We start from the raw sequence: 13,510 nt of genomic DNA, 5'->3' as shown, positions 1-13,510 counted from the left end.
GGTACAATCGTTGCAACTCCCTTATAAGGTCTCGATACCTCTCTTTCTTTTCATTCTCCTTGGTTATGATGTTTTGGTCAGCTGGTGCCGAAAATTCGATAAAGAACACGGTTCGCTTCTCGAAGTCAAAAAGAACCGTGTCAGGCCTCGAGTGAGCAACAGAAACAATTGCCGAGAATATAAAGTTCCAGTATATACGGCACTTCCCATTCTCGACTATTGACTTAATTTCCCTAGGAGCATTTAAAGGAGCGACATTAAGGTTAATGCCGTGAGCTAAATTCTCGGGGTATGCATGGCACGCCCTGCAGCTATCATCGGGATGTCTTGGCTCAAAATGTGGCGACGATATGTTAAGGTGGAAATGACACCGTCTTGGCATGCAAAAATGAAACCCTCTGTACCAGACTTCAATCCGGGCGATTTAAGGAAAGCAAACGTTAGCTCACAAGACATTGACTGATCCTTCACATTTCTGTGGAAGATACCGTGCATCCTCTTATCGAGGAGCTGTTCACGAAAGTTTTTCTCTTGTGCTTTCTTAATCCGGGCTTTCAGGAGTGAGTACTCGAGATAGATAAGATTTGATGCATTTTGCTCTCCCCCAATACTGAAGTCAAGTCCGAGTGTTTCAGCAGCCCCCTCTGCTGCTTTGTACAGAAATGCTCCTTTGCCCACTTCTTCGTGATTCCTGACCATTTTAAGAAGAGGGTCTCTCCCATTTGCAACTCTATGTGCTGTACCCAGAATAATCCTGTTGTCAAAACATTCAAGACCCAATATTCCGCGACCCCCTTGACGGCGTGAAATGTACAGTCGCGGAACGGAAGACTTAAGATGCATGTTTTTGTTCATGTGCATAACCTTTCTTGTCCCGATATCAACAGATCTGAGCTCGTTCTTCATCCATGGAACTACTCCAAATGAATAGAGTATGGTAGTACCGGGTCGGCAAGCATGTTCGTTGCAGATACTTTGTTCCTCGCCGACAGTTCGGAAGACCAAATCTGTCGTATGAGACGTTTGTATCTGCTTCGGAGAGTATCCTTTATAGATGTCACATCCTGAATGCGGCTCTGTGGCACGCCCAGGTATGTATAAGTCTCTCCAGCGCAAAGGTGTCGTATGGCGCTTCTATCAACGAGCTCAGGATCTTCAGGGATTCCCTTAAGTTTTCCTCGCTTCAAATAAACCTTAGCGCATTTGTCTAACCCAAATTCTATTCCAATTTCCTTAGTATATCGTTCGACAATCCCCAGAGCTAGATGCAGTTGCTCTCTGTTTTTAGCATAGATCTTAAGATCGTCCATGTAAAATACATGAGTGACCTTGTACTTTCGATCTGCAGGGTTGCCGTACAAGTACCCGTCGGAATGGCGAAGTGCTAGAGATAGTGGCAATTATGTAAGGCAAAAGAGGAGTGGGCTCATGGTGCCGCCCTGAAAGACACCTCTCTGAAAGGTGACCTTGTTAGGTGTCACATGATTTTTTCCAGATGTGATAGTAAATCTGGTTTTCCAAAGCGGCATCAATCTCTCTATGCACCCAACTATTTGCGGATGAACCTTTAAGATTTCCAAAAGACAGATGATAAGTCTATGGGACGTCGAATCGAAAGCTTTCCAATAATCAATCCAGGCCATCGATAGGTCACGTTGGTAGAATGCTGCATCTTTGCAGACACATCTATCGATGAGCAGGTTCTCCCGACATCCGGCTACGCCTTTCTTTGGGCAACACATAACTCCTTGAAGTTCTTCATATTTTCTGAGTCTTCATCCAGTCTATACTGAACTTCGCAGACTTCTCTCCAAAATACTTCGACCTCCTCTGGTTTGGGTGGGTGTTCGACAGTAACTGGAGGATCTTGGAAGAGTCGAGATGGGTCAGAGAGAAACTGTTGATTTTCTCTGACCCACCTCTCCCTTAGCTCTAGACTACTCTTAGCGTCAGATAGTATCCGTGTTCTCTCAACAATATGCTGTCTGATGGTCAGTAGCTTTGACTTGTTAAGTGCGTGATAACAGGTCTTATGATCAGCCGTTGGTTTTGTTTTACGGTTCGCATCGGCCAAAGCTCTCGCTGCATTATACACACAATAATTGATAACCCAGAAGTCGGATTCTTCGGAAAAATGTCCACGAAGCTCGTCATCCATTTCAGCCAGATCTCTAGGCTTGAGAGAAACCTTGATGTTGATGTTTCTTCGGGTCGTAAAGCATCGCTCTTCATCTATTGGATGTCTGCCCGCGGTTAATCTTAGTGTCGCCTCTCTTTCTCTGTTGCTGGCTTGTTCTAACTGTGGTAGAGTAAGCGTTCCGCTTACATAGCCCCTTTCACGGAGTAGTTCAGCATGGTTTCGCAGACGCTGCTGCGAAAAGTGCGATAGCTCAGGGTGTTTCTCGCACCACAGAGCATGCAGCCGTGCCATATAACCCCGTTCAGGGGCCACACTCGCATCGTAGCACTCTAGCAAGTGCTCTTCCCAGCTCCTCCACTATAACCACCTATCTCACGGTTGTGAGACGTGGTTATGGCTGAAATTTTACCGTGATTTCGCTGGAAGCGGGAGCAAATTTTTCAGATTAGCACCCGCTCCCGGCGAAAACCGAAGGTTGTCCTTATCACAAATTTTTAATTATATATATATATATTATTATACAAAATTTTAATGGACTTTAAAACACTGTAAAAAAGATAAATATCTCAAATTCTCCATCTTGGCATTATTGAGCCTTAGGATAAGTGACGTAGCTGTAAAGCAACTCCTAACACATGAACCTCGCTTTATCCTTTGTATCAGTTTCGTAATAACTCTAAAAGGTGCCAGTCGTGTATCCAGAGAATGGGAAAAAAGCCAGAGAGAAAATTCTAAAATTTGAATATTATTCCTTCGTAAAATTGTGTTTCGTTATGCAAATGATAGGAAATCCGGAAATGAGAAAAAACGCAATTAAAAGTTGAGAACCTACTGAAACCAGATGTGCGAATAGATTTCCAAAATAAGATAATTGAATGCGTAGATAAAACAGCCTGGGAGGCGCTTATAAACAACAAAGAAATAGAGGGCGCATGGACTAAGTTCCGGGATATCATTGTTAGATATGCGATCGAAGAGTGGCAAAGAAAGAAGCGTATATGAGAATTTTGAACATCGCAGGTCTTGGCGATTAGCAAAGAAATAGAGATATAAATGTTGACAGACACAAAAATAGGATACTCAAACTATTAAATTTAAGAGTAATAGGGAAATGCTTTATAATGCAGACGGGATACCAGATGTTTTCAGAGACTATTTTAGGGAACAGTTCGGAGAAAAAGCTATAGGACACCACAACTGCGAGTTAGAACACGAAGCATTAGAAAACTCAGTTAAGAAAGTTTGTGTCACTGAGGTTTAAAATATAATGAGGAACTTGAAAACCGGTAGAGAGTAGGAAGAAAGTTTTCTGTGCATTTGTTGACCTAGAAAAAGCTTTTGACAAAGTAGATAGAAGTAAACTTTGGGAAGGCCTAAAAGAGTATGGAATCAATGGATGGCTCTTACAAGCTATACAAGCACGTGGGTCAGCGTTCGCAGATGATAAGGTTGTTATGGCAGAGTCAATCGAAGACTTGCAAAGAATCTTCAATAAAATGAATGCAAGCATGAAGAACATGGGCCTCCAAATTAACGCAAATAAAACAAAAAGTATGGTATACCTATGGTATACCTTGGTAGCTTATTTACCAGGGACGGCAAGATAGATGAAGAATGAGATAGACGCATAAACGAAGGTAAGAAGGTTATTAGTAGAGCAGGTCCCCTTATCAGAAGTATCAATATATCAAATAAAGCTAAAATGGCAATACATAATTCTATATTTGTACCATCTGCACTATACGGTAGCGAGACATGAACCTATCAAGAAAAAGAGAAGAGTAAAGTTAATGCAATTGACATGAGATTCTTGCGCATGATATGCGCGAAAACTCTGATTGACAAAGTGAGTAACGAGATAATTCTCAAAGAATGTGGTGCAGAAGAGACGCTAATAGACTCCTGGGAAAGAAATCGGTTGTGATGCTTCGGGCATGTTGAGATAATGCCAAATGAAAGACTAACGAAAAAAGTTTATCAGGGTAAAGTAAATGGCAGCGTGCGCGGAAAGAACCGCGACAGAGCACAGAAATAATGGTTAGAATGTGTGAATGAGACCCTAGTTAGAAGAGGCATAAGAAGCCACAGAAACACGAGAGCCTGCATGAAAAAATGCATGGACGTAAAAGATGCTAGAGAAGTATGCCAGGACAGAAATACACGGCAGCAAATAAATATTAAAAAGTGTCAGTAGAGTGAATGACGCCTGAAATAAAAGACATTAGACCCTAATGAACCCAAGTGTTGAACCTCAAATAACAACTTTGTGAGGATCTTCACTTGGGGTGATTGCTAGAGAGATTGATCAGCAACCTGGAAGGAGCAGTGTTGCGGAACGAAAGTGGTATTTAGATAAATAACACGAGAATTCCGGATCAATCTACGAGTAAAAATGTTATATCCCTTCCTTACATTATTCCTTTCCCCACCGAATGAGTCACGTCTACCGCGAAAGGAAAATGGCTTAATCGTGTAATAAAAAGTAGGGAAGGGTAGGGGGAACAGGGGAATATGGAGAGAGTAAGGATGAAAAAGTATGAAAGGGAGGGGTTTAAACAAAAAAGAACTCAATTATTTACGTTTAGTATAAAACATTCTAAAAGCACAAGAAAAAATATTCCCGAAAGAATAGTCTAGTGCAAGAACATTCAGGTTGGAAATGATTTAGGCTAACCGTACCTCCTTAGTGAAATTTAATTTTTTTTTTCTAAAATCAGACAAACACAGGGGATTATTATTTCACTAAAAGAAAAAATTTTTATTCAAAGTATTCTAAAATCTAAAAAAAGAGCTTTTGATGGAGCACCCTAATAAGTAATATTCTTCAGGCAGCTTTTACGATTTATTTTAAAGACACCCCTTGCAGATCCAACATGAACGCATACGCAGACCCAACAAAGCCAATACAATTTGCAATATCTAGACGAGCACATGTGTAGACTTACTCTCACGATGACAAAAAAATATAGGGCTTAATCAGCTAGTCGATAAGCAAATTGGCTTAGAGGCACCGACCGAGGATGGTCTGTAGAAAAGTGAACCCCGCGTTGGCCGGATGCTTGATTGTCTCGTCATCGCTTAAAACGCCAGTCAAAAATAAATTATAGTGAAATAAAATACCGGGTTTTGTTTCGGGAAAAAGGTGTTGAGAAATCGGTTGCGTCAAGCTGGCGCCAACGTCAGGCCTCAACACCGGATGGTCGGAGGATTCGGAGGAAGAAACAAAAACTAAAGGAACTCGTCAGGATCGCCAGATGAAAGTAATAAGGTTTTTTGATTCTCTACTGACTGCTTATTGACAAAAATTTTGATAAACAAGTGATCAAATAGTGTTATTACCAGTAGAAAATAATTCTTTGTTTTAAAACTGCTTCTTAATAATGAAGGCATATAATGTTCTTACGATAAAATATCCGCGTTAATAATTACCGTGTTTATAAATGGCCTACGTTGCCAAATATTTAAATATGAACTTTTGTCAGATTTGGATTTTCCCTAATTTTTTAATTGCAAGAAGTATTCCTAAAAATAATATATTATAATATTATATACTGTATATTGTATATCGTATTGTATATTATATATTATATATTGTAATACTTGAAGTTTTTTATTTGAAAAACTAGACAAATAAATGCGAAATGATGGCCCTTTTGCATAAAAAAACAGGTTTGCCTTTAAAAATGTTAAAAAATATTGTACAAATGACTGCCAGTAGAAAAAATATTTGAAAAGTAAATCATGACTACTATTATAAACAATTCTTTTGGCAAACAATTATAATTTTATTTAGTGGCCAAAATAGTTATATATATATATATATATATATATGATCATGTTTGGAAAAATATAATAATTTAAATGCTTATAAACAAGGATGATAAACAAATTAGAATTAATTCTTCCAAAATATCTTAAAACAGTTTAAGTGTATGAAACATTTTTTTGTACGCAAATGTGCTAAAATTTATAATTTCTTTATCTAAATTATTTATAAAAATTGAAACTGTTATTTTTTTAAATATTATCATCCTTGTGTTGTTATTAGGAATAGTTGCAGCTATTCAGACGATAAAAGGAAATCCGAATCTTAAAAAACCTTTATCATTTTACATGAAAAACTGTTTATAATAATGGTTGTATTTAAATTTTAAATGATTTATTTGTTCCATGTCATTGGCATAATAATGCGAAGCATTCTTAGCACAAATAATTTTGTATCCATAATAACCCAAATTGCCAATTTTTTCATGAAATTTGTTTGTAACAATATTAAATTGATCAATAAGTCATTTTGTCCGTACATTGAGTGAACATTTTTCGAGTTACCAAATAAATAAGACAAAAGTTACGACCGTGAGGCTATTCAAAATTTAATGCACTTTAATTTTAAATACAGAATTAATATTTGGACCGAAATTGAGTGTTTTAGACTCTTTTGCACGAGAAAATTAAATTTCCTCTTACCGTTCAAAGTCTCGTTATTCTCACAAGAAAACGGGCATTTGTAACGAAATTTTAATACATGTATCCACGGTTTTATTTACATGTTTCGTCGGGAATTAAAAAATCAAAATGTTAGAATTGTTCAAATTATGAACATTTTTTAATAAATGGAAGTTTCAATTTTTAAATAATTAAAAAATTCAATCGCTAATTTTTTTTTAGTTTTATCAAATAGTTTCCTGAAATCTGTAAAGGCATACCAAGTGCCTGTCAAAGGTTGTCAGTTTTCAAAATTCTTTTTAAAAATGTGTTGAAAAGGCTGTTTCGAGTGACAGATAACATAATTTTTTGCAATTAGCAACCTATATTATTTTTATTTCTGACTCGAAAGCTTCCGATCTGTTAATAATATTATACAAAGATTTAAGCTAGGTACTTTTCAAGTAGGAAATTGTTTGAAATCATAAAAGTTGTAATATTTGTATGTATTGTTTGTGTAATCAAAACAATTTTCAATTTATGATTAGTCGCATCACATTGATGAACGATTCATTCGTTCCCTCTATTCGAATCACATTTTTCTCGACACAAGGAAAAGAAATCAGTCCCTAAAGTTCGACTGAGGAAGAGATATTTACCATTATCAAATTCCAATGAGAGTCCCATAGTTTTGACGACTTTGGGTGGACTAGACAACGAAGTAGTACTTTTCTCTGGGGCCAGAAAAGTCGAAGGAAGACGATATATGCGATAGAATGTACAGTTGATCGGTAAGGAAACAAAAATTTTCTTTTCTTTTAATTTCGATTTGAAGGTAGTTTCTGTTAGTTTGAGAAACATAAAATAATGTTGCAAACTTCTAATATTTTTCAAAAAATTATTCTTTAGCAATGGACTCGGTTTTTATTATAAAATTGGTACAGTTTCTTAGTCAACTGTTCAAACCTGGTTTAAATTTCAAAAAAATATGAATGATATAGATGAGGAAAAGTAACATTTTCAAATCGACTTAAGTAGCTTTTTAGCCCAAAGTCATCCTTTTTTTGGTACCAATTTAGAACATAGGTGTCAAGTGAATCCAAAAACATTTTACATACATTTGAAACTTTTTAATAATGACCCTAAAATTGCTAAAAGATTGTTTCATTTACGTTTTAAATTCAAATTAGTCAAAGTATTTCATGTCGGTTAATCATTAATTTAAAAAATAAAAAATGTTGAAAGCGACACAATTTGAAATGTCCTTCGTTGTAACTATATTCTGTTAAAATTTGTTTAAGGCAAACCTATGCAAAATTGTTCTATATATTACTGATTTAAAACATAATAATGATTGGATCATTTATTGAAAAATAAGTAAATTTTTAATTATTAAATATTTATTGGTAAACTCTCAGTTTTATTATATTTTACAGGCATGAGGAAGCACTCTCTGATTATCCTATGCTGTTATCTGTACACCTTGTTTGACATGGCTGCTTTGCACTTTCCGTAAGTAAACAAAGTTTAATAAATTAACCTTAATGGCGCTACAAAATGTACAAAATTCAAGCCGACTAGGGGCTGTTAAAAATTACGTCACACAGCCATATGGGTTGGGGGGGGGGTAAATGGATTTGTAGCGAATCGTGACGAAGAGGGGGGAGTGGTTAACGCAGAATGTGCGTTTTACCCATAAATTATTTAGTTAAAAATAACTTTTTGTTTATAAATTGTAAGCTGTTAGTTGAAAATCCAATTATTGAGTTAAAAATTAACTTTTGCAATTAAAAATCCATATTGGGGTTTGAAAATTAAAATTTTTTCTCAAGAACTTGTCTTTTTCTTTTGAACATCTAGCTAATTTAGGTTGGAAATTCAACTGTTTTCCACAGAATTCAACTTTTTGGTTTGAACAATTCAACTATTTGGTTGAAATTTCTTGTCTCTCTTTACTGAAAATTCTTTTCTGGTTGAAAATTCAATTCCTGTCTAATAAATGCCTCGTTTTCGTTGGAAAAGTCATCTCTTTTGGTAAAAATGTTTACTTTTTTTATTAAAGATGCAGCTGTTTGGTTGAAAAATAAGTTTATATTTTTCTTTGAATTCTGCTTTTTTATTTCAAATTAGAATCTTATCTTAGCTGAAACACTTTTTTGTATAGAAAATTCTTCCTATTTGATTAAAAATTTAACAGTCTTCTTAGAAATTCTTCTCTTTGGTATACAAATTCAACTATTTGGTTAAAAATGAAACTTTTTTTGGTTATATTTTAATCCTTTTTATTAAAAATTCGACAATTTGGTTGAACATTCATTTTCGTATGCTGAAAATGTGTCCCTTTCACTCGAAGGTGTAACTATTTAAATGTAAATCGAACAGGTTAGTTGATAATTAATTTGTTTATTATTAAAAATTCTTTTTTTTTCGATAATTCCACTGTTTTGCTCAAAATTCCTCTTTTTGACATAAAAATTAATCCGTCTTGAAATTAAAAAAAAAATTATTTCTTTGCAGCAAAGTTCTTGGTTGAAAGTTCAACTAACTCCTAAAAAAATTGTTTTTTTGCCTTAGAAATTTGACCAATTAGTTAAAAGTTCAACTGTTTGTACTTGCAGATAATTATATTTTGTTTATAAATTTATTCATCCAATTGAAAACTGAACTGTTTCGTTACAGATTTAATGGTTTTGTTAAAAAATCTTTTTTTCTCGTGAATTCAACTGATTTGTTGAAAATTTCTATCTTTATATGGAAAATTCTTCTTTAAGAAAAGCTCGCGGTTTGAAAAGTCAACTATTTTCTTGAAAATGCAATATATTTCGACTTAAATTATTGAGCATTTCATATTAGATTTAAAAATGATACCCAAACAAATTTTTTATTTGAAAGAATTTACTTGCCTTTTTCGTTAAAAATGACCCTGTTCCCCCTACTTTGAAAGCTAGCGTTTCGGTCTATGCAGTTTGTTAAAAAATTATGTTTATATGTCTTATGTTATATTTTAGACGTTTATCAAATTAAAGTGATTAACAAGATTTTTATCTAAATTTTGTTTGATGATTTTTGGCGAAGAAGAGGAGGAGTGGAAAAAGTTTAAAAAATAGCGTGACGTAGTTTTTGAACTGCCCCCTAGTATTACATGCCAATATAATTATTTGGAAAGTTAATGAAAAAAGTTTCCCAGACAGAAAAATTATATATACTTCATATATAATGGAAAAAATTATATATTATTTTCATTTATTTTATGCAAAAAATGTATAAAACAAATGAAAATTATATATAATATTTCCGTGTTTCAGCGACAAAGTATGCGAGGCTGTCCTTTCCACAGAGGTTGAAGATTGGCATGTTAAAGTCGATAGTCTCTCGTCTCGTACAATTCGATTTTCGGCCAGAAAACGCGGGTACCGGTTTTTTCCGAAGATTGAAAGGTAAAGCATTAATTCTGGCTTGCATGATTTAATTACTCTCTGAATAAAAATCGCCTTCTTATCAATTAAACAAACGAGGATATCACGTAATTCAAACATGTTTTGAAAAGGGAGAAATTTTTTTATTCATCAATAATTTCTTATCGTTTTAAAAACTTCAATAATTAGAACCAAAAACTTGAAATATCAGCAATCCAGAATTAAAAGCATATTTCAAATTCTGTTGTGTATGTAGGCCTCGGACTCACCACACCATTGAAAATGTTTGACCATTTTTTGTTCTATGCCACTATTTTGCTATTATTTCGGAAAAAAAGACTATTTTCTCGAAATTGTTGGCCCTTGCCACAATTTTTTCACTTTTTATTTTAAAATATTATTGAGCTTTTTGCAACGAATCCAAAAATACCAGAAAGTGATCTTAATGGCTTATTATAATTCTTACATAAATTACGCAAATTTGTTTTCTGAAATTTTATCAGGTGAAGTTCGTAAATTTATTTAGAAGTCAAGGATAAATTTTCAGAAAAATAGTTGAATCCTTAACCAAAACAGATTCATTTTCAATTTAAAATTTGGATTTTCAACCAAAAAAGATGAAGTTTCTTCAAATGCAAGACAAATTTTTAATATAGAATATTATTTTTCTACCAGGAAAGACGAATTTTCAACAACATACATAAATTGGTAGCCCAGTAGTTAAATTTGTATAAAAGAAGATTAATTGTCCACCGAATAGATGAATTTTCTACTAATTATATAAATTTGTAACATACGAGTTTAATTAATGTATGTAATGTAATTGCAATTAGATTTCAATTACAATACTGTAATTTAAAAAAATAATTTTCTAGAAAACAATTTAATTATTTACCAAATAGATCAATTTTGCACCTAGTTCCTGAATTTTCAAGCCGAAAAGGCCAACTTTCCGCAAAACAGTTGAATTTTTCAACCGTAAATATGAATTTTTAACAAATCACACTAATTTTATTATTATTTTATTAAATTATACTAATTTTATATTATTTGGGTAACTTCTAGCTTAGGTATATTTTATTTAATTTAAAAATACTTAAACTATGTTTTTGAATTTTTATACAAAAAAATTAAAACTTCTGCCCAAAAATCAATTAATTAAATTTTCAGATTTTAAAATTAATTACGAATAGAAAATCCAAAAAATTTAATTTTCTACAAATCGGTTGAATTTTCAACCCAAAAATATAAATTTTTAACAAAAAACAAAGTTTTCCATCAATCAGTTAAATTTTTAATGAAATGAGAAAATTCTCAGCTTGAAAAATAAATGTTCACGAAAGAAAACGAATTTTCAAATAAAGGTATAAATCTTTATACCAAAAATTAACTTTTAGGAAGTAGTTCAACTTTCAACCAAGCATTTGAATTTTCAAGAAGAAAAATTTCATTTAAAATAATAAACAATTGGTTGTAACCTCCAAAAGCTAATTTTCCACAGCATACCTTCATTTTTATTTTAAAAACTTGAAGATTCTACTAAAAGAGGTGAATTTCCAAACCAGAGAGATAATTTTTAATAACATATTAGAATTTTATAGCCAAAAATATCTTATCAAAGAAAGAAAGAAAATTTATTAGTCAGAAAAAAATGGAATCAAATTGTTGAATTTTTAAGCCAAAAAGATGAAATTTTAACTGAACAGTTGAATTTGCAACTAAGAAAAATAAATTTTCACTCAAATTGTTGAATTTTCAACAAAATCATTCAATTTCGAACTAAATGATACAATTTTTGGCCAAAAATATTAGTTCTTAACAAAAATTTAATACTTGAACAATTTTTTGACAGTACTTTGACACTATTTTTCCAAATTGGTGACATTATTTTTCATACTTTTTATCTCTAAATTGAGTCCGAGGACTGTGTATGTCTAATTTACACATTTTTTGACAAACTTGTTAGCAAAGAAGTACGCGTACCGGTTTTCTACGGAGGTCGGATTGGAGAATAGTAAGAAGTACGCGTACGTTAATTAAGCATTCGCAATACACGCTTACTTCTTTTCACACAAAAGCTTCCTTTGTTTTGCTGCTTTTTAATTTAACTGATATTAGGAAAAAATAATTTCAAATTGTATGACCACGGTGTTGCGCCAGCTGCAATGATATTTTTATCGCGCGCTTCGCGCTCGATCCTTTATTTTCCTCGCGCTACGCGGCCAGTCTTTTAACTTCTCTTAAATTTGTGCACAGACCTTTTAAACTTGAAGGTAGACACATTAACAACTGTAATTTGGTGATTGTCATTTACCTTCAGTTAAAGCTCCTTCGATTCTAACGAAAAAATTTAATAAATCTTAAAAATTTGTCCAAAACGCTCATTTTTCTCTATTATGTGCACCTTTATTACATTTAATAAAAAAATAGATTTTATGTCTTGATTACTCTAATATTTGTTGCCTATTTAGCATTAGTCTTTATTTGCAGCAACCTTGAAAAAACGTATATTATTGGCAGCCTGCATTAATTGTTGAGAATTTTTCTTTGCAATTGCGAAATTAACAAAAAGTTGTTGCCAGTTGATCATTCAAAGTATTGTCCATCACTAGCCACTACTTTCTTCCATCTTACTGGCACCATACGGACCACCTCAGAAAAATGACTCTTCTTTTGAAGCTAAACACGACTCGACCTATTTTTTTTTTTTTGCATCTTCATAAAAAGTGAATCGTTGCTCAAACTGACCATGAGTCGTGGATCGAAAGAGGTGGTAATCAGGCAGCACAATGTCTAAACAATACGTTGGGCCGAGCGTTGTCACGAAGAAAAATAACGGTATCGTGTCTCTGCTCGTACTAAGTTCGATTTTCCTTTGATGTTCGGCTCAATCTCATTAGTTGCTATTGATAAAAGTCGCCTGATTTAAAATATGCAAAGCAGTAGCTCATTAATTATTTAACAATGTTAGACTGAAACTCTAACCTGAAAAATCAATTGCCTTACATTACTTAATAAATACCGCGAAGTAGAATAAGAAGACCCCACTCTCGGAAAACTTAGGCACGTGACATTTTGAAAATTCTCTGATTTTTCTTTGACTAATTTTTCATTTCAAATCATTAATATTCAAATACCAGCATTTTAATCTTATGATATTTTTTTTACCATAGAATATTTTATAAACGGAAAAAACAGTGTTTCATAGACAAATTTAAAAATTTGAAATTTATTAATTTATTTTGAACACAAAAAAACGCTTACACTTCAAAGGATAACTCTTTAACAAAATATACAACAAAAGAAAAGAATTTTAAAACCAAAAACCGGGATTTCAAAAAAATAAAGATTTTTCACTCAAAAAATAACAAAAGTTCATCTAAATTATTGAACCTTCAAACCAAAAGACCAATTTTCTTTACAAAAATTCAATTTTGAAACAAAAATTATGACTATTCAACAAAAAATAAATTTTTCACGAAACTGATGTATTTTTACACAAAACGAAAGGAAATTTCAAACTAAAAAA

General features: G+C 33.1%; 1 protein-coding gene across 3 annotated transcripts in view; it reads left to right on the top strand.

The window, feature by feature from the left end:
• Positions 1-5,192: 5,192 nt before the first annotated feature.
• Positions 5,193-13,510, top strand: part of LOC117172029 (glycine receptor subunit alpha-4-like) — a 37,385-nt gene continuing 29,067 nt past the window's right edge. The window contains exons 1-4 of one of the 3 annotated variants that reach the window (XM_033359758.1): positions 5,193-5,400; positions 7,179-7,356; positions 8,002-8,077; positions 9,871-10,002. In XM_033359758.1, coding sequence (XP_033215649.1) covers positions 8,004-8,077; positions 9,871-10,002 — 206 coding nt within the window. In that variant the 5' untranslated portion in view covers positions 5,193-5,400; positions 7,179-7,356; positions 8,002-8,003. Of the gene's footprint in view, positions 5,401-7,113; positions 7,357-8,001; positions 8,078-9,870; positions 10,003-13,510 lie in introns of all 3 variants that reach the window. The other 2 variants (XM_033359757.1, XM_033359759.1) reach the window with 2 other exon arrangements.

Source organism: Belonocnema kinseyi, chromosome 4 (assembly GCF_010883055.1).
Source record: "Belonocnema kinseyi isolate 2016_QV_RU_SX_M_011 chromosome 4, B_treatae_v1, whole genome shotgun sequence".
Taxonomy (NCBI): Eukaryota; Metazoa; Arthropoda; class Insecta; order Hymenoptera; family Cynipidae; genus Belonocnema; species Belonocnema kinseyi.
This window is presented reverse-complemented; position numbering and strand designations above follow the sequence as displayed.